At 40.0% G+C, this 22,105-nt stretch overlaps 1 protein-coding gene across 2 annotated transcripts in view; it reads right to left on the reverse strand.

Moving 5' to 3' along the window:
- Positions 1-22,105, reverse strand: part of rmnd5b (required for meiotic nuclear division 5 homolog B) — a 47,955-nt gene that overhangs the window by 4,984 nt on the left and 20,866 nt on the right. Inside the window, exons 3-9 of one of the 2 annotated variants that reach the window (XM_043703863.1) lie at positions 19,709-19,804; positions 17,301-17,435; positions 12,412-12,512; positions 11,177-11,343; positions 6,846-7,011; positions 3,638-3,740; positions 1,659-1,813 (exon numbers count right to left, since the gene is read on the reverse strand). In XM_043703863.1, the coding sequence (XP_043559798.1) occupies positions 1,659-1,813; positions 3,638-3,740; positions 6,846-7,011; positions 11,177-11,343; positions 12,412-12,512; positions 17,301-17,435; positions 19,709-19,804 (923 nt within the window). The remainder of the gene's footprint in view (positions 1-1,658; positions 1,814-3,637; positions 3,741-6,845; positions 7,012-11,176; positions 11,344-12,411; positions 12,513-17,300; positions 17,436-19,708; positions 19,805-22,105) is intronic. The other variant, XM_043703942.1, reaches the window with a different exon arrangement.

A 22,105-nucleotide genomic window follows, 5' to 3' on the forward strand; every position in this document is an offset into this window, starting at 1 on the left:
GCTGCCAGAGGAAGTGGTGGAGGCTGGTACAATTGCAACATTTAAGAGGCATTTGGATTGGTATATGAATAGGAAGGGTTTGGAAGGATATTGGCTGGGTGCTGGCAGGTGGAACTAGTTTGAGTTGGGATATCTGGTTGGCATGGACGGGTTGGACCGAAGGATATGTTTCCATGCTGTACATCTCTATGACTCTAAAGCATAATTTAGAATTTAAAGCTAAAAACAGTGACCTATCTATTCTTCCTAACTTCACACTTTCTCATACTGCATTCCAACTGCCACTTCTTTGTCCATTCTCCTAGCTTGTTTAAGTCTTTTTGCAGTCTTGCCACGTCCACAACACTACCTGCCCTCCGCCTATCTTTTCGGCATCTGCAAACTTCGCAACAATACTCTTAGTATTAGATTAGAGTAGATTACTTACAGTGTGGAAACAGGCCCTTCAGCCCAACAAGTCCACACCGACCCTCTGAAGAGCAACCCACCCAGACCCATTCCCCTAAATTTACCCCTTCACCTAACACTACGGGAAATTTAGCATGGCCAATTCACCTAACCTGCACATTTTTGGACTGTGGGAGGAAACCCACGCAGACACGGGGAGAATGTGCAAACTCCACACAGACAGTTGCCTGAGGAGGGAATTGAACCTGGGTCTCTGGCACTGTGAGGCAACAGTGCTAACGGTTGTGCCACCGTGCCGCCCACCAGATCACTTGGTACCCTTGGACCAGATCTTTATAGTCTAACATGAATAGCTGAGGTCCAACACTGACACGTGTGGAATTCCACTAGTCACCAGCTATCATCATGAAAAGGACTCCTTTATCCCCACTCTCTGCTTTCTGCCAGTCAGTCAATCCTCAATCCATGCCAGTACCTTGCCCATAAGACCATGAGCTCTTATCTTCTCAGAATTCCTTCAGTGTGGTAACAGGCCATTCGGCTCATCAAGTGCAGACCAACCCTCCAAACGGCATCCCCCAACCCATATCCATGTAACCTTCATTTCTCATGGCTCTGGAAATCCAAATAGATCACATCTACTGGCTCTCCTTTATGTAAATTGATCATTACATTGTCAAAGAATTCAACAGATTTGTCTGTTATGACCTCCCATTGGTGACTAAGCCCTATTTAACAATGCACTTTCAAGTACTCTATAATCTGAGTCATAGAGCATGGAAACAGATCCTTTGGTCCAACCAGGCCATGCCGAACATAATCACAAACTAAACTAGCCCACTTGCCTCTTCAATACCAGACTCTAAATTCTTACCAACAACAGAGGTCAGGCTAACCATCCTATAGTTTGTCTTCTGCCTCCCTCCATTCTTAAACAGGTCATTATATCAGTCATTTTCCAGTCCTTCATCTGATGAAGGAGCAGCACTCCAAAAGCTTGTGATTTCAAATAAATCTGCTGGACTATAACCTGGTGTCGTGTGACTTCTGAATGGACCATAATTGAACGTAATCTAGTTGAATTTAAAACAAGATTACTAGGAGCTGAATGACCTACTTCTTTTGTAATGAAACAATTCTGTAAATAATCACCAAGGATGTCCTACTAACTATTTGTTCTGAGTGATCAATTATTGCAAATATGAAATTGAAACCCCTCATTTTCTGGATGTTTCTGTGACAGCACTTACTTGCTTCCATTAATCATTTTATTCAGAGCATCTCGTGAGATTATGTGGCCACAGACAAGCTTCATTGGTGGATTGGATTCTGTAGTCTGTTGTCGAAGAATCGGACAGGCAAAAATCGAATGATACCAACATTTTTTACCGAGGTCTACTTCGATCTAAAAACAAATTGGAAAATAGCATTCAACAATATGGCTTTTTTTTTTGCAAGAGAGTAATGCTTCAGAAATGATAAGAATCAAGAAAGAGGGAAAGTGGGAAAAGGACTGGATTGGATTAGATTGAAAAGACACCGTCAAGGAGAATTTTAATTAGTTCTTTGAGAGCTAAAACAAGGTACCAAACAAATTAGGTAGAGAATTTTTTTGTAACTGCATCTATATCCGAGAACGGTGTACCAAAGGAGATCAGAAAAGTAAGCAGTGATTTGACAAAGATGATGATCTTGTAATTAGTCTGTCGCATACTGGAAGCCAAGGAAGGCAGATAAAGAATAGTAATCTTAAGAGGTAATTGAAGAATGATATGAAAGCAACCCATAAACATAGTTTTGTTTAATAGTAGACAACCTTTGTTTTTAAAAATAAAGATGCTTGTGAATTACACCAGCCACATATTACTAAGAACCCAAGAGTACCTACTTCTCCTCTAATTCCAAATTATGACATATCAGCATGAGGGAAGCTCTCAACTGAGGCATGCACTCCGAATTTCAGTTCTGTATAGGCTCTTTAAGAGATCTTTGTACTTCATACCTAATAATAAAATCTAATCCCAATACTCAATGCAACTCACTGCAGTTGTCTGTGTTTTTCTTCACTATATATAAAATATTGAAAAGGCGGCAACCGTCCTCAAGGCAACTAATTGCAAGTGCAGAGACTGCAGCCAGCAGCCTGGATATCAGGATTGAAAACACCAGCTTCTTTAGAGAGAGCTTTCATTTCTACTCAAACTGCTAAACTTCAATTTCTGTTTCTCTGTATCACTTGATGCAAAATTGTTTCATAGCATTACAAAACAATAGGAAAATTACTGTTTAACATTTCTACTTCTCACAACATCTATTCTCATATCTGCCACACTCGCAACTTAATGTTAAATAGGGATGAATTACAAGCTGTGATTTTCCCTGTAAAAGAATGTATTGCGCTGCCCCAAGACTACGTTCTGTCAGAAATTCACTGGTCAGCCAAAAAAGTGAAACAACTTTCACCAGGGCTTTTGTGAATGTACAGATTTAAACTGTAACTTTCCATTGGTTTTATATTTTTCCTATAATGAATTGCCCAAAATTATAGTGCTCCATAGCCTTGTGGAAGTTAAATGTTACTTCCTGGCCTTTCTTTAAAATAAATTTGCAAACCTGTTGCTCGTGAAAAAGTCCACATATTCTCATGATTGTGGGAAGGTCTATGTAAACTTACTTGTGGACTGTGTGGATAGGTTAGTGCTCAGCTAAAATAAAGTGGTTAGCCTTAGAAATCCAGACTGCAATGCACCTCCTGTTTCCGACTCAAGACTGCTTCAACATGATGGTTGCAGGCTTTAAAATGAGAACATAGCACTCTGTGCAAAATATCAGGAATTTCCTTAAATACTTGCTGATAACATTAGGGCTTTCATTAAGGTGTTCAACATTGAACTTGGACTGAAACAGGGATAAGAAGTAAGTATTCTGACTGGTGATGATTTCATTCCCCTTCTTCCACATGACTCATTTAATGCATTTCCAATATATTCTGAAATAGCTTCAAAAGTCATCATGAGATCAAGCAATTACCCAACTGGAAAAATTTGAACAACATGAACAGTGCATCCTTCACTTGCTAATTGCCATATAACAGAAGGCAGCAATAGCAATTCCCCAGCTTGGCTGCCACTTCTAACATCCGAACCCAATTTGATCCAAAGTCTACTAAGCATCTGAGTCTAAAATGGGTTTACATACAATCTGAACATAAATAATAATATGCACTCACTGGCAACTCATCCTTCTGATTCCAAACTCCGGTGCATTGTCTCTGCTCGATTACTGCCTTAATGTTAATGAGAGCTGGCAATGCAATGCACCCTGCTGAAAAACTGAACAAATAATTCTTAATAAACAAAAGATGCATGTATCAATTTAATATGAAAACTTTTCAAACACGATATACAACATACTGTGAATTTGGTTTTCAATAATTTTTGCAAACAGAAGATACTTGGCATTTTGTTTCATTAATGTAGCAAGACCTCCAACTGTACAAGATTTGAGAATTAAGATTCAGCAACCTTGAAGATTTTATTCTGAAAAGGTGTTGACATTTTACAAAACATATGAACTGCTAATTAGAAGGTTCTGAGTAGATCAAATACTGGTAAGATCGATTAAGTCCTAATGATTATATAGTTCAGTCACAACTACTCTAGTTTGTAACATGATGATGATCATTGTCTTCTGAATAAACAAAATAGTCCCTGGCTGAGAAAACAAAATTACAATTCTCAAGTCAGTTAAGATGCATGAAGATAGCCAAAGTGAATCATTCTTAAAAGTGAGAAGGATCACTCAGCCTTTGTGCCTCCTCAGGGAGGACCAGATTAGCAACATATTCTCCTGTTGATAATTTACATACGTGTATTTGAAGTGGCGCAACACTGCCATCAAGTGAATAAAAGTATTTCCCCATACACAACACCATAATCAGGATGAAATTACAGAATTGTATTACATTGGATATACAGCACAGAAAGTGCCCATTTGGTCCTACTATCCTGTTAGTCTTTTTATTCAACAAGCCATCTCCCAGTATTGTTGGCAAAGCACAATTTGGAAGTTAGAATGTTTTACTAAACATAAGAGTTGCATAAAACATACTGAAAAGTGTAATATTACTGGGAAAAACAACTATCCTTGTCATCAAGACAGCATCTGATTGAGTATGACATCAAGAGTAAAACTGAAGTCAATAGAAACCGTGGAAAACTCTCCACTGGTTACACCTAGCACAAAGATGGCTGCACTCATTGGAAACAGTCATCCCAGTTTTTGGACATCGTTGCAGGATCCCTTCGGGTAATGTCCTAGGCCTAACATTCTCCAGCTAGTTCATCAACTATCTCCCTTGCATCATATGTCAGAAGCAGGAGGTTATATAGAGTCATAGAGATGTACAGCATGGAAACAGACCCTTTGGTCCAACCTGTCCATGCCTAATAGATATCCCAACTCAATCCAGTTTCACCTGCCAGCACCCGGCCCATATCTCTCCAAACCTTTCCTATTCGTATACCCATCCAGATGCCTTTTAAATGCAATTGTACTAGCCTCCACCACTTTCCTCTGGCAGCTCATTCCATACAAGTACCTCCCTCTGCGTGAAAAAGTCACCCCTTAGCTTTCTTATATATCTTTCCCCTCGCACCCTAAATCTATGCCCTCTAGTTCTGGACTTCCCCACCTCTATTTATCCTTTCCATGCCTTTCATGATTTTATAAACCTCTATAAGGTCACCCCTCAGCCTCTGATCCTCCAGGGAAAACAGACCCAGTCTATTCAACCTCTCCCTACAGCTCAAATCCTCCAACCCTGGCAACATCCTTGTAAATCTTTTCTGAACTCTTTCAAGTTCCACAACATTCACAACAGGTTAAGACAGTGGATTTGGATTGGCACAGGCTTGGAGAACCAAAGGGCCTGTTCCCGGGCTGTAAATTTTCTTTGTTCTTTGTATCCTTTGATAGGAAGGAGACCAGAATTGCACGCAATATTCCAAAAGTGGCCTAACCAATGTCCTGTACAGCCGCAACATGACCGCCCAACTCCTGTACTCAATACTCTGAAGAATAAGGGAAAGCATACAAACTCCTTCTTCACTATCCTATCGACCTGCGACTCCACTTTCAAGGAGCTATAACCTGCACTCCTGGGTCTCTTTGTTCAGCAACACTCCCTAGACTTTACCATTAATGTGTATAAGTCCTGCTAAGATTTGCGCTCCCGGGTAATCCAAGATGGAGGATGCAAAAGCTTTCTGGCAGTAACAGGCTGCTTTTTTTTTTTTAGGTATTTTAGGTTTTGTTTTTGGAAGCTTCATGGATGATTCTACAATGTTCAGCACCACTCACAAGATAACAATGCAACCAGTGTTCACATGAAACATCAGGACTGGGCTGATCAATGGCAAGTAAAATTTGTGCCACACAAGAAACATTTCCCCTTGACATTCAACAGCATTACCATTAATAAATAATCAATTTTTCAACTTTCTGGCAGTTATCTTTGTACAGAAGGTGTTCAGAAGTAAACAGAACTAACTATATAAATACGTTTACAACAAGAGCAAGTCAAAGGCTAGGAATTCACCAGCGAGTAACTCATCTCCTGACTCCCCAAAGCCTGTCCACAAGGCACAAATTAGGAATGTGATGGTATATTCTTCTCTTGCCTGGATGAGTGTAGTCAACAGCTCAAAACCATCCAGGATAATACAGTGCACTTGACATTAACTTCATCCACCATTTTCAATGTTCATTCCCTTTATTACTATGATAGCAGTCTATATCATATATAAAGTGTACTGCAGCAACTCAACAAGACTCTCCCACAGCACCTTCTTAACTCAGTCTCAACACCTAGAAGGACAAGGGCATTGGAACAGCATACAAACTTCCTATCCAAGCAATACATCACTGACTTGGAACTATATCACTGCTCCTTCACTTACCAGCAGTTGGAATCGTGGAACTTGCTTCCTAACAGCTGTATGGTATACCTACCCACTACAGACTCTAGCAGATTAAGGTAGCATTACACCACCATTTCTCAAGGGCAGTTAGGGATGGGTGATAAATGTTGTCCAAGCCAATAATGCTATCATCTGCATTCAAAGCATATAACATACGTCCCCGTGTTTGCACACTAATATTTTATTTTGAACCTGGAATCAAATATTTTCAGATTGGACTTAAGATGCTGTGTTGGGCCTAAACGACAGAATTAGCTTGTCTAAAAATAGAAAACACTGGAAATACTCAAGTGTAACAGCATATATGGAAAGAGAAACAGTTAACATTTTGAGTCCAAGTTGACTCTTCTCTAGAACTAACTTCAGTTCAGTTTAGGTAATCTCAGTTCAGTTTTTAATAAGCATGAAACCTCAACGTATGATAGTGTAAACAGATCTAATGATATTTGCTCATACCTGACACTCAGTGGTGATTCGACTGAGAGACCAAGGAGAGAGCATGCATCCCTGGTGAAGATATCACAGATATCAGCCCACTGGTTAGAATCTAACAGGTGCATATATGGCGAGTTTGCTATGCCCTGTCTCAAATAAACGAGGCTTCCCATTAGCACCTGAATATCTGTAAAGAAACAAAAATCAGAATACATCTCTCTCAACTAAAACAAACATGTATCAACCTTCTAAACCAAAAATACTTCTGCAATCATAAAATATAGTTTTATTATAAATATATTACTTAATTTTGTTCTTTCTTTCATACCCTTTCACCTCCACACACAATATTTATGGTTTTCAACTTTTCACATTCAAGTTAAATATAAAGAAAAACACTTTCACAGAATAAATTTGCTCATGAGAAATGATTACATAGATTTGCAACATCTTTTAAATCCTGTACTTGTCATTAATTTAAAATACCCATTTTCTTCTCCCTCTACAAATGGAGTCAGCGTTATAAAGCATGGAAACAGGCCCTTTGCGCAAACTCATCTGCACAGATATCCAAAACTGATCTATTCCCATTTGTCAGAATTTGGCCCAAATCCTCTAAGGAGAAAGTGCCTTATCAGAGAGAAAGTGAGGGCTGCAGATGCTGGAGATCAGAGCTGAAAATGTGTTGCTGGAAAAGCGCAGCAGGTCAGGCAGCATCCAAGGAGCAGGAGAATCGACGTTTCGGGCATAAGCCTTTCCTGAAGAAGGGCTTATGCCCGAAACGTCAATTCTCCTGTTCCCTGGATGCTGCCTGACCTGCTGCGCTTTTCCAGCAACACATTTTCAGCCCAAATCTTCTAAACCCTTCATATTTATGTACCCATTCAGATGCCTTTTAAAAGCTGTACTTGTACCCACCTCCACCACCTCTGGCTACTCGTTCCATACATGCACCACCCTCTGCATGAAAATTGTTCCCCTCTCACCTTAAACCTACGCCCTCTAGTTTTGGACTCTTCTACCTTGGGAAAAATACCGTGGCTATTCACCCTATTCATGCCCCTCATGATTTTATAAATTTCTAAAAACGTCACTCCTCAGCGTCTGATCTTCCAGGGAAAGAAGCCTCACCCTATTCCTCCTCTCCCTATAGCTCAAACCCTCCAATCTCTTTGAGGATGAGCTGCACTGTGGCTTTCAATCCCAATACAAAATACATAATGCTGTAGATCGAAGTTACCAGTCTACCTTGTTGAGTCAGTTTCTTAAGTAGATTGAATCATACTGGTCGGGTAGGTCTCAGGTTCAATCTCCAAATTAATTGACTTCAGCGCATGTAAGGATAAAGATACTTTGATATTCTGTAAATTCTTTAGGATACAATATATGAACTCGGAGCAGAAACGGTCAATTCAGCCCTCAAGTCTGCTTCGTTATTCAATACAATCATGGCTGATCGCATCTCAGCTTCAACTCCACTTTCCTGCCATCACTCCCTAAGCCTTCAAACCATTGCTAATTAAAAATCTGTCTCAGTAACTCTTCATATTATACCCTGACATACACCGCACTTGGGGATGGTGAATTTCACAGATTTGCGATCTTTGAGAAAAGTAATTTCTCATAGTTTTAGGATAAGGGGTTGCAAATTCAAAATAATGACCTCTTGTTCTAGATTGCATCCACTCTACATCTTCTTTTCAATCTTAACACACTAGGATATTGACCATCTGGTCCTGGAGACTTGTCTGCCTTCAATCCAAATAGTTTGCTCAATACATTTTCCCTTGCGGTGACAACTGTTTTAAGTTCCTCCCTTTCTCTAAACTCTGGACTACCTGTTACTATTGGGATGGCACTAATGTCCTCCACTGTGAAAAATTAATAAAGTATGAATTTAGCGTTCCACAATTTCAGTGTTCCCCATTAATAACACCCCAGTCTCATCCTCCAAGGACCAATATTCAGTTCAATGACGTTCTTCCTTTTTGTAGTAGCATTTTCTGTCTTTTTTTATATTTTGTGCTAGTTATATTTCATAATTTACTTGTACTATTTTTAGTGACACTTAATCTTTAAATGTTTCATAATATTCCAGCCTACAATATAATATGTTTTAGCTTCTGCCTTTCTGTTCTCTTTAACTTTGTTGCTTAGCCATGGATGTTTCTCCCACCCACCTCAGCATACAAACTCACTTCCCTTCTGGAATACATTTTCATTGGGAGGAACTGAATATCTCCATCATCTGCTATTGCTCATCAACTATCCGACATTTTAGTCTTCCTGTGCAGTCCACAAGAACAAAGTCTGCCCTTGCGTCTATGTTTAGCTCCTGAACACTAATGAGAGACTCCAGCTTCCCACCCTCAACCTGAATTTGAAATTTGAGCATCTTGTGATTACTTTCCTTAGAAAGTTTTTTACTGTAATATCATTAATTCATCCCACCAAATCCAGAATAGCCTGCTCCCTGGGGGTTGGTTCCACAACTCACTGTTCCAGAAATAATTCCTAATACATTCAATGATCTCTCCCATGAGGGTCCATGACCAATTTCAATAATCCAGACTATATGCATATTAAAATCATCCATGATTATTGCCATATCTTTCTCACAACCCCCAGTATTTCCTGGTTTATACTGTCCCCTACTGCAGGCGTACTATATGGGTACCCTATAGTTTACTCCCTCTAGGGAACGTTCCCTTGCTATTTCTTATTTATACACAGATTGATTCTATGTCTTGATCACCAGTATTTACATCATTTCTCGCTGCAGCACTGAACTTTTCCTTTACTATCTAAGCTTCTCCGCATAATTTTCATTCCTGCCTATCTTTTCAAAACACTGAGTACCCTTGGACATTCCATTCTCAAACCTAGTCTCCCTATGACCATCAAATCATAACCATTTGCCTCTATTTATACTGTTAACTCATTAATTTTATTCTGAATGCTTTGTGCATTCAGATACAAAGCCTTTAACTTTGCTCCATAGGATATATAAAATTAGTCAATATCCCGCTTAGGAGATCCCTGAAGGAAATGCACGGTTTGGAGAGACAGGGTGAGAACAGAATTATTCTCAGTTGTTGTAGTGGCATGGCAGCTCAGTGATCAGCACTGTTGCCTCACAGCGCCAGGGACCAGGGTTCAACTCACACCTCGGACAACTGTCTGCATGGGATTTGCACATTCTCTCCATGTCTGCGTGGGTTTCCTCCCACAATTCAAAAATGTGCAGGTCAGGTGAATTGGCCATGCTAAATTGCCATAGTGTTAGGTGCATTAGTCAGGGGTAATTATAGGGTAGGGGAATGGGTCTAGGTGGGTTACTCTTTGGAGGGTTGGTGTGGACCTGTTGGGCCAAAGTGCCTGTTTCCAAACTGTAGGGAATCTAATCTAAATCTAAAAAAAGTGGGGGGCAACGAGGGTAGGGGTTGTAGAGGACACTTGCTAGAAGTCTATAAAATTCTAACTGAACTAGGCAGGATGTTCATGAGGACCAGGGAGTCTAGAACCAGGGATTAGAGGCTAAGGATAAGCCATTCCGGACTGAGATTAGGAAAAGTTTCTTCACCCAGAGTGTGGCAAGCCTGTGGAATTCTCTGCCACAGAAAAGTGGTTGAGGCCAAAATACAATGTCTTGATATATTTCTTAGGAATAAGGGGATTACAGGGTATGGGAGGAAAGCAGGAAGAGGATATTGAACTGGATGATCAGCCACGATTATACAGAAAGGTGGCGCAGGCTTAAAGGGCTGAATGGCCTCCCTCTGTTCCAATTTTTATGTTCCTATGTACATCAGTCTGTAGGTGAAACATTTTGGATTTTAAAATTCTCACTGTTGCTTTCATAACCGTCTCTTGCCTCATCTCTCACTATTTCTACAATGTCCACCTTCCAAGAATTCTGCATTCTACTAATTCTATCCTCTTCAGTACTCTGAATTCCATTTGTCAGATCAACTATGCCTTCAGTGACCAGGACCCCATACTCTGGGATTCCTTTTCTTATCTTCCCCACCCTTCTATTCCCTCCTTAAAAATTATCACTGTGACCAAATTTTTAGTCAGCTGTTCTAATGTTTCCAAGCCTTCTTGGTGTCAAGCTTTAACTGATAATATGCCTGTGAAGCACCTTGAAGCATTTTACTATATAAAGGCAGCATAAATTGCATGTTGTTATTCAATAAGTTAGTTTGTATAAGGAATTGAATCACAAGTGACACCTGTTGAATTGTCTACAGGAGAAAAAGCGAGAAAATCTGAGAAAAAATGTATTATTGTAAGACATCATAAAATATGAGTTCCCATAGTATAAATTTTCATGCCAAAATGTAGCTTACCCTTCTGGTGATTTATTGCAAAAGGCTGAAAGTTCTTGGCATACTGAAGTGCTTCCCTCTGATTCTCTGTGCCTCCCATTAACAGGCTTATAAAATATAATCTGTGTAGTTTGAATTCTAGGGAGCTGTTCTGTGCCATCAACATCTCTCGGTTTGCAACTGCCCATCTTGAAAGAAAATAAATTTACAAATGTATTAAAGGAAACCCTACAAGCCAACAAAATCATAGCATAGTGGTTATGTTACTGGATTCCTGACCAGTTACCTGGAGTAACTGTTCATACATTTGAAACAATCTCACTGCAGCTGATAGCAAACCTAAATTCAGTTAATTAAACAAAAAAATATGGAATATTACGAGCCAGTAACAGTGTCCATGAGACTGCCAAACTCTTGCAAAATTTATATTCACAGACCTCCAAACTCAAAAAAAAACTCAATGTCTTCCATCACTCTTTCAAATTTGAGCAAAATTGTATTGCATTTTTCATGAAAAATTTACATTTTAGAAGTTGGACACGTTCAGGACTTATCAAAAACAGAAAATGCTGGAAATGTCAGCAAGTCAGGCAGCACCTGTGGAGACAGAAGGCAGAATTAATATTTTAGTTATTGATGCTTCATCAGAGGTAACGTCAAACACTGACTACACTTCTCTTACACAGCTGCTACCTGATCTACTGAGTATTTCTACTACCTGCTTTTATTCAAGATTTCCAGCACAGCAGTATTTTGCTTCTGTATCACTCAATGACTGTAAATTTTTGGCAGTACAGCCTTGCTGGGCCAAAGAGCCTCTTCTGTACTGTATGATTCTATGAGTTGCACAATTGATAGCAAAGATGGATAATGAAGTTATCATTTGATACCATAAACATAATCAGACAACACCATATTCTAGGATATAAACAGAAATTGCTGGAGAAACTTAACCAATCTGACAGCATCCATGGAGAGAAAGCAGAGACAACATCTTGAATGCAGTGTCCCTTCTTTACAGTGTTGACTGCTTTTTCTTCAAAGATGCTGCCAGGGCTGCTGAGTCACCCCAGAAATGTCTGTTTTTGTTTCAAGTTTCCAGCATCCACAGTCCTTTGTTTTAAGATATCACCATATTCAGGCCTTTGCTAAGACGACAGCCAACGCTGACAGGTTTTCTGTGGCTGGTTTGACAAATTTTGTTCAAGCAAATTTTTAAAAATCACTGTGTAATATTTTTAAAAATTGTGACTTACTCCAATGCAGGCCTTAGATCTCTTACTCGGAGTGCTTCCAAGATTCGATTAAGTTCTACAAAAGGCTCCTTTTGGTTTCCTTCTATACACAAGCCAGCTTCCTATTGGACAAATGGGTACAACATTTATATTAGAAGCAAAGTGACAAATCATTCTGGACAAGAGACAACTAAATCACTTATTGCCCAAAAGGGAAGGTAGTGGTGCAGTGTTCATGTCATTAGCAACCCAGAACCTGAGGCTAACACTCTGGGGACAAGGGTTCAATCCCATGTTGGCAGATGAAACGGTAATTCAATAAAATACCTGGAATAAACAGCTACTGTAATGGAAACCCTGTAATCAGTGTTGATAGTCAGAAAAGCCTATCTAGTTCACTAATGTCTAGTAGGGAAGGAAATCTACCATCCATACCTGGCCTGGTCTACATGCAAGTCCAGACGCACAGCTGACTCTTAAACTGCCCTCTGGGTAATTCAGATGGGCAATTAATGCTGATCTAGCCAGTGAGACCCTTATGCAATGAACAAAAAAAAGCATCTCAAAATATAATTAATTCCAATCAAAACACACTACAACGTGAGCTGATTTAAGTGGTTCTGTGACCCCACAGCTACCTGGACTACACCTCCTGTAAAAACACAATCTCTTACTCCCAATTCCTCTACCTCTGCCATATCTGCTCCCAGGAGGGGCAATTTCATTCCAGGACATCCCGGATGGCCTCCTACTCCAAAGACCACAATTTCAACCTCCCACATAATCAACAATACCCTCCAGTGCATCTCCTCCACTTCTCGCACCTACGCCCTTAAACTCCACCCATCCAATCGCAACAAAGATAGAATCCCCCGGTCCTCACCTTCCACTGCACTAATCTCTGGATACAGTGCATTATCCTCCACTATATCTGCCACCTACAATCAGACCCCACCTGCAGAGATGTATTTCACTCCCTACCCTTATCTGTAGAGAGACCACTTCCTCCGTGACTCCCTCGTTAGGCCCACTTCCCCTTCACCTTCCCTTGCCGCTGCAAGAGGTGTAAAACCTGTGCCCACACCTCCCCCCCTCACCTTCATCCATAGCCCGAAAGGATCTTTTCACATCTAGAGATTTTCCTGCACATCCACCCCACCTCAACTACTGTGTCTGTTGATCTCAACGTGGTCATCTCCACATCGGGGAGACAGGAAGCCAACTCACTGAGCATTTCAGGGAGCGTTTCAGGAAGCATCTCAGGGACAGCACTCACCAAACAACCCCCACTGCCCTGTAGCCAACCACTTCAACTTCCCTTGGACATGCAAGCCCTGGGCCTCCTTCACTGCCAAATCCAAGCCACCCGACAACTGGAGGAAGAACGCCTCATCTTCTTCCTTGGGACCCTTCAACCATATTGCATCAACATCAACTTCACTCGTTTCAAAATCTCCCCTCCCCCACTTCTTCTCAGATCCAACCCTCCAACTCAGCACCGCCCTCTTGACCTGTCCATCTTCCTCCCCACCATCCACCTATCACAATTATCTCCAACTGCATCCACTTATTGCATTCCCAGCTACCTTCCCCCCAGCCCCACCCTCCTATTTATCTCTCAGCCTCCTTGTCCCCTCCTACATTCCTGATGAAGGGCTTATGCACAAAACATCGACTCTCCTGCTCCTCAGATGCTGCCTGATCTGCTGTGCTTTTGCAGAGTCACACTTTTTGACTCAGTTAGTCAGGTCAAACATAGTGGTGAGATTTACTATGCCAAATGCCGTCATTATAAATGGATTGGAATATAAGAATAAGGAAATAAGAAGTCATCAATTTGAGATAGAGAAGAGGAGAATTTTTTCTGAGGGCTGCGAGTCTTTGAAACTATTCCTCAAAAGGTGGTAGAAAAACTCTTAAAATCTTAACATTGTGGTGGATAGATTCTTGGTAAGCAAAGGGAGTGAAAGGTCAACAGGTTGGGTGGGAATATATCAAATGTGATCTTATTACATGGTATGACAGGCCTGAGGGGGCAAACGAGATTAATACTGCTCCTAAATCATATATCTGGCATACCCCCATTCAACCATTACCATCAAGCCAGGGGATCAACCTTGGTTCAATGGACAGTGCAGGTGGACATGCCAGCAGCAGCATCAGGCATATCTGAAAATGAGGTGTTCAATCTGGTGAAGCCACTAAACAGAATTACTTGCGTGCCAAACACCATAAGTAGCAAGTGATAGACGGAGCCCAGTGATCACACAACCAATGGATCAGCTCTAAGCTCTGCAGTCCTACCACATCCTACGCAGACACGGAGAATGTGTGCAAACTCCTCCCAGAGTCACTTGAGGCTGGAATTGAACCGGGGTCACTGGCGCTGTGAGGCAACAGTACTAACCACTGAGCCAGTGTGCCCCTCTATTGGAGGTCAGTCTTCTCAACTCTAGGACATCTTTGCAGAAGTTCCTCATGGTGGCATCCTAGGTTCAATCATCTTCAGCTGGACTCATCGTATAAATACAGTGGTTATAAGAGCAGGTCAAAGGCTAGAAATGCTGCGAGTAACACACCTCCAAATTCCCCAAAAGCTGTCCATCATCTATAAGGCTTAAGTCAATATGGACTTTCTACAAGATGCACTGAAGAAATTTACGAAAGATTTTTAGACAGTATCTGCAAAACTTATGATCTCTTCCATCTTGATGGACGTGGGCTGCTGATAAATGGAATGGCCATCCAAGCCACTCACCTTCTGATTTGGAAATATAATCATCTTTCCTTCATTGTCACTGGATCAAAATCCTGGAATCACCTCTTTCAGGGCTTTGTGGGGCTACCTACTCACATGGACTGCAATTTATCAAGGATGCAGCTCACCACCTCTTTCCCGAAAGCAACTCGGAAAGGGCAATAAGTGCTGGCCAGCCAGCAACACACACGTCCCATAAGTGAATAAAGAAAAAAGTTTCAAGCTTAACCACTTTCTTCAAAAGCATAAAACTGAAATTCCTCTACTTTTTTTTCATAACCAACCTGCCATATATGAATCAATTTTCTGTTCTTCTCTGTATCAATTCTAATCAAAGTGCATTTTTTTCAGGCTGTGACAATTATATGCTATTCTTCAGTGCTAAACATAAGCATACATTTTATTGTGGTGGTTTAGGGTGAGAGGGGAAAGATATAAAAGAAACCTAAGGGGCAATTTTTTCACGCAGAGGATGGTACATGTATGGAATGAGCTGTCCGAGGAAGTGGTGGAGGCTAGTACAATTGCAACATTTAAAAGGTATTTGGATGGGTATATGAATAGGAAGGGATATGGGCCGGGTGTTGGCAGGTGGGACTAGATTAGGTTGGGATATCTGTTCGGCATGGACGGTTTGGACCAAAGGGTCTGTTTCCATGCTGCACATCTCTATGACTCTATGATTCTATTGCACTTCCCACCGTATTGCTCACAATGACCCTGAAGTAGTTCCAGATGTTTAAGCCTGTTATTTACAGACAGCCAGTGGGAGCACTGCATTTTTAAAATTGTCTCCTCAAAGGCCAAAACACTAAAGCGCACATCTCCTACTGTGGTGCAGTACATACAGAATGTAATGACAGCAGGCACTGCAACAGCAACTACATGTTGCAAATTATGAAGTTATTGAGATACCCTAACAGTACAAGAAATGCTAAGTAATGTGAATATGCTTGATACAATTTTTTTACTAACAGAGGAAAGAGTTATAGAAAGATTGAAAGACAGTGGCAGCAAACAAGTACAGGGTAGATTCTGGGGGGGGGGAAGAAAATAGGAGAATTTAAGGGGTGGCGGAAGAAAATGGTTGATGGCTTGTGCTAGCAGCAGTAATGAGGAGTGGAGACAGATGGGCACACCTCATGGATCGGCAAACATTTATTACAAGTTGTGGAAGAAGAGCTTACTCAGGATAGGGGGACCATGTCAACGAGGGGGAAAAAGTAGAAGGATGTTAAAACAGCACAACTGCTGAGCATGAGGATAAATATCATGAAAAAATAATGTAGAAAAGAGAACACTTTGGAAAGGCATGGAGTAGGTAATAAAACAGAAAATTTTCAAAATAGTTTTGTCAAACAACAAGAGCAGCTACAGACAAGACAGGAGTGGAAGGATACGGAAAAAATATGGCCAATGATAAAATAATTTCCCTCACTCCCTGATAAGGTTTTAAAATCTATAGGGTTTCCAATTATAACAGCTTCATTTTATCAAGGTGGCATATGTGGTTTTACTAAAAATATCTACTTAGATGGCTCTTGCAAGGGTTCACATGGCACAATGGGAGCATTCTAACATCTAGGCCAGAAGATCCAGCTGTAACACTCTCCTTCACTGAATGAGTATCAAAACATGTCGAAAAAGGTTAATTAAGGTAAGTATTTAGATGTATTTACACCATAAAGTTTTTGTGACAGATGGCCATCATGGAAGCTGAACCTACATTTTGATTTTGTTTTATGTTAAAGTGCTCCCAATGGGCTAGTGTATTTTTGGTTTGACTGGTTATATTTGTTTTCTCTTTGCAAGAGAGTACGCTTAGATATACGCGTGCAACATATATAAAAGACATGGGGTGAGGGTGGTGGGGGAATTGTTTAGAGTAAAGATGCAAGTTCTGTAGCAAGCAATAAATAGTTTTCACATAAGAATGTAGTTGCTGTAACATGGCATAAGCAAAAAGAATGATGCAAAAGTGAAGAGACAAAGTGAAAGGGTGACACAAATACATGTAGTGAAGCATAAAGATCATGTGATAAATGCATTCCATCCTGAAATTTTCTTATCAATTTCAGACAAGCAATTTAGAAAAGATTGAGGAATTGCCAACACTATAGAATACAAACTACTGCAGACCACATCACTTTACCTGACAGAGTTCTTCTGCCACATCCAGCATTCCTTGTCGGAAGAAGTGTTCCACCATCACCTCGCTAAGGAGACGTTGGCTATCAGTTTGCCAGCATCCATCAATTGCCACCCCATTGATGTCTGCATCAAAATTCTTTAAAGTGCAAATGGGAATGTTAACATTTAATAGTAATGAAGGAATAAGAAGTAAACCTATTTATTTAGTTGCACAAATATTAATAGTCATTTGCAGCAGGGGCAAAAATAAAGCATGATAACACAACAGCAAAAAAAATGAAACTACAGACACTCATTCCTATGTCATTACATCTTTGAATAATAATTTGTATGCATTTTGTACCTTTAATTATTGAAAAACAAAGTACTTCACAGAAGCATTATCAAACAAAATATCACAGAACCACTTGAAATATTCAGGCAAATGACTAAAAATCTGGTTAAAGGAGGTTTTAGGTATTATGGAGGAGGAATAAGAGGTAGAGGCATGAAGAGACTTAGGGAGGGAATTCCAGATCCAGAGCCCTGGTATCTGAAGACACTTGTCACAAAAGAGACTCAATCAAAATCTTTTGCTTCTATAGCCAATAATCAGAGGACAGCCATATCTTTGAGGGTAGTACTGCTAAAGGAGATGTCAGAGATAGGGGAAAAGACATTGCGGGAATACAAAACCAAAGATAAAAATGTTAAAACCAAGGCTGACCAGAAGCTAGTGACAGTCTGAGAGCACAAGGGACTGAATGAAGGGGACTTGGAGCAAGGACATACGCAGCACAGCTTCAGATGAAGGGTCACTGAACCTGAAATGTTAACTCTGCTTTCTGTCCACAGATGCTGCTAGACCTGCTGAGTTTCTCCAGCAATTTCTGTCTTTGTTTCAGATCTCCAGCATCGACAGTTCCACGTTTTTTTTTTGAATGATTTAGACGTTGGAGAACATTTCGTGAATGATTGCAAAACATATGTCATCAGGATCAGGGAATAGTTAAATAAGGAGATTTTAGGGAGAGGCAATGGCTCAGGGAGATTACAAAAAAAGGAAGGGGAGTGGTACAGTTCTGGATGAATCATTCAGAGACCTGGGTCAAGATGGTAGAATTTGCATTTAAAAATCTGGAATTAAAAGTCTAATGATGAATATGAAACTAATATTGATTATCATAAAAACCTAACTGGCTCACTAATGTCCTGTTGTGATCTGGTCTAAATATGCCAAGTAATATTGGACTTGAAATGTTAACTGTGTTTCTCTCTCCATATATTCTGCTATACATGTTGATATTTCTTCAGCATTCACCAATATGAAATTATGCACTTAGGTCTAGTTCATTTATATTAGGAAAGCTAAGGTTCCAGTATTGACCTTACGGAACTCCGCTATAAACATTCCTCTAGCCCGAAAAGTATCCATTAAATCATTTCTGTTTTCTGTTGCTCGGCCAATTTTGTATTTATGTTGCTACTATCTCGATCTCTTTTATTTCCTGAGTTATAACTTTGTTTCCAAGTGTTTTTACTCATTCACTCATGGAATGTGGGCATCACTTGCTAGGGCCATCATTTATTCTCCATTCACAACTGTCCTAGTGGTGGTGAGCGGCCTTCTTAATCTGCCGCGGTCCTTGGGCTGTTAAGCAATTCCAGGATTTTGACTCAGCAAATCACGAGTACTTCACGCCAAGGAAAACTCGAAGTGTAGTCACTATTGCAATGTACAAAACGCAGCTAATTTATGCACAGAAAAGTCCCAGAAACAGCAATGTGATAATGACTAGGCAATCTATTTTTGCAATGGTGATTCAGGGAACAATATTGTCCAGGACACCAAAGATATCTCCTTGAATCTAATATTGGATCTTTTACGTCTACCCAAATAGACAGCTAGGGCCTCAGTTCAACATCCCTTCCAAAAGATCTCACACCCCAGACAGCGCATCACTCCTTCAGCACTGGCCTGAAATGTCTGCCTTGATTTTTGTGCTCAGGTTCTGGTGCAGGACTTGCAATCTGAATTTCATGAATCAGAAAGGACAGCGTTACTAACTGAATTGCAGCTCATGAAAACGGAGATAAAACTAAAACAGACATACATTAACCAACTGCATTAGCAGCCTCCCTGTGCAAAATTCACAGGAAAGTGCAAACCAGATAAGAAATTCCTTTTGAGAATTGTGATGTGAACAATTACGATGGTAACATGGGGCAATGCATTCCTGCATCATCTGTCACCTCAAGACATATTAAAACAGCCACACAATGAATGAGGCTAGATTTGTCAGATGGTGATAGTGCAATGTCCAATTCTGGGTTAAAATAGCCAAACAGGGTACATTGGTAAAGCAAGGTATTATGGAGACCACTACAAAAATGAAAATTGATTGTGGGGGAATAAATTAACCAAGTTACCTGATTCGTAGCAAAATTCTGTCCCATTCTTGGATAAAAGGAGCAGTATTTGGCATCTACTGTAAGTATAAAGAATGGGGAAACATGCCGAAATACCTAGAATAAATATAGCAGAAGACATCGACAAAATGGGGTATTTAGTGGTTATGTAATTGGGGAGGGGGTCATCACAAAGATTCATAGTTCTTCCAAAAAGTTAATTTACACATTCTAATTTTTTTTACTTAAAAGTATTTTATGAACGAGAATTCTGTGGAATATAGTGTTGCAGGACCACTGACCACCAAGTGTTACACTACTACTCAGAATGAACCCCAGGTATGGAGAGATAACAGTACATTCCAGGTGGTGACAGATAATGACATCTCTAGAACAGAACAGCCAGCAATTCAGAATTTGTCAGGTAGGCTATTGGGAAATATTGTATTCACTTGTTCAGGAAAATGCAAATTAGCAGCAGTTTCTTAGTCTTCTGCTAATGAAAGAGCTGGACATCTTTGTAATGCAATATAGAACTATTATACCTCATAACAGGAGCAACATTAACCAGTCACTCAATTTAAGTGGCAAAATTATGTTTAGGACTATGTACCAAAAGGAAATTTGAATATGTTCCCATTTTACAGTACACAAAAGGTGATCTGAACAAATTGCCCAGGTTACTTAATATTGTTCGAGGGTCAGCAATTTGTACAAAAGATAACCAAAATTTGAACTATCAAACAAAAATCAAAGAACTGCAGATGCTGGAAATCTGAAACAAAAACAGAAATTGCTCAAGAAACTCAGCAGGTCTGGATAGCATCTGTGGAGAGATCTGCTCTGAAGAAGAGTCACTAGACTCAATGTTGAATTTGCTGTCTCACCACAGATGCTGCCAAACTGGTTTTCTCCAGCAATTCTTTTGTTTCCCCTTACTACTTGTCATTGCCCAATGACACAGATTGTAAGTGCAGATAGATGTCTGGTGAGTACAGAATTAAGACCACACTGAAATATCCCTTCTAACCCTGCCCTTCTCCTATCATTCACCAGCCTGCCAACAAGCTCATACAATTAGTTATGGAACACCAATCAGTCCATGTTATTTCATTTATCCAAAATAACCCTGGAATACCCACCTCCCTAGTGTTTTAAATTAAAAAATCATAAAATATATGAGAATCGATGGCGAGGTAAGCATTTGTTACCCACTCCTAATTTCTATTGTTAAGGTATGCATAGTGAAGCATTTAATTGACATTAGATAGATATCAAGCTGGAAAATGGCATTCTGGATAAAGTAGCAGAGAATGATCAGTGGTCCTGACTATATTTCAGCTTAGACTGTCTTGAAAAGAGGGAAAATTATCCTGAAAAAAATTACGTTCATTAGCCAATGACAAAGGCATTTGCCGAAAAATTGTACAAAAAACATAGTAACTTTTACAACCACAAAACAAAGCCAACAAACTGCTCCTTATTTATGTTGTAGCAAATTAAGATACAATAAAATTTGCATTATCTAGCACCACACAAACTAGAATCTCTGGTATCCCCCCAAGCATTAGAAGTCAAATTATTTTTGTTGAGGGCTCCTCTACATTTTCTTGAAAGATGCTTCCTGATTTTTGGCAACTACTTTATCAATCTCACTAGCTCATTTATTAGGTAATGCTGTCATGCTGGAACACCTTTTGTACCTGTATTGACGTATTGGTTACTTGAACTCTCACACAAGCAGAATTAGAATATCAATATCCTCAATATTTATCAATTCATCTAAAATTAAAACTGCAAAGAAAACATTAATTTCCAATACAATGTGGTATTTTGTACAGGATAACAAGTATAAATCAATAAAAGATTTTTCTCTCAAAATAACTGATGTACACCTCTACACAAAAAGCCACTGCTGTAAACACACCTTTACAGACTGGTGAGGTCACAGCTAATGCGCTTCCATAGCACTAGCACAAAGCTTGAGCATTTTAATTAGAGAGTTACACATTTAACAACTGACAGTATTCATTACAATACAACCCTCTATTTGTTCTTCAAAGTATAATAGGTCCTGAACGTATGCTGCCCTAAACTAGACATTACACATTCATGTGCAAGGAATTCATTCCCCGAGTGCCTTCAAACTGTCATGGACCCAGTGAACTGAGTATTCCTTTGATGAAAGGTTTAAAACTGTTTTCTCTCCCTCTTGCAGCCTCCTCTCTCTCTCTCTCTCTCTCTCTCTTCACCACCACCCTCCTGCCCCACTCTTGCAGAGTCTTCTATCATGCTTACCCTGAGCCTCCTGCAACCATCTGATCTGAGCATTTTGAGCACAGTCAGGCACCATTACTATATAAAATACCATACTGTCAGTCCTAAAAGATTGTAGAAGAACTGGTTGGAGGTAGGAGC

The sequence above is a fragment of the Chiloscyllium plagiosum genome, chromosome 1 (genome assembly GCF_004010195.1).
Source record: "Chiloscyllium plagiosum isolate BGI_BamShark_2017 chromosome 1, ASM401019v2, whole genome shotgun sequence".
Taxonomy (NCBI): domain Eukaryota; kingdom Metazoa; phylum Chordata; class Chondrichthyes; order Orectolobiformes; family Hemiscylliidae; genus Chiloscyllium; species Chiloscyllium plagiosum.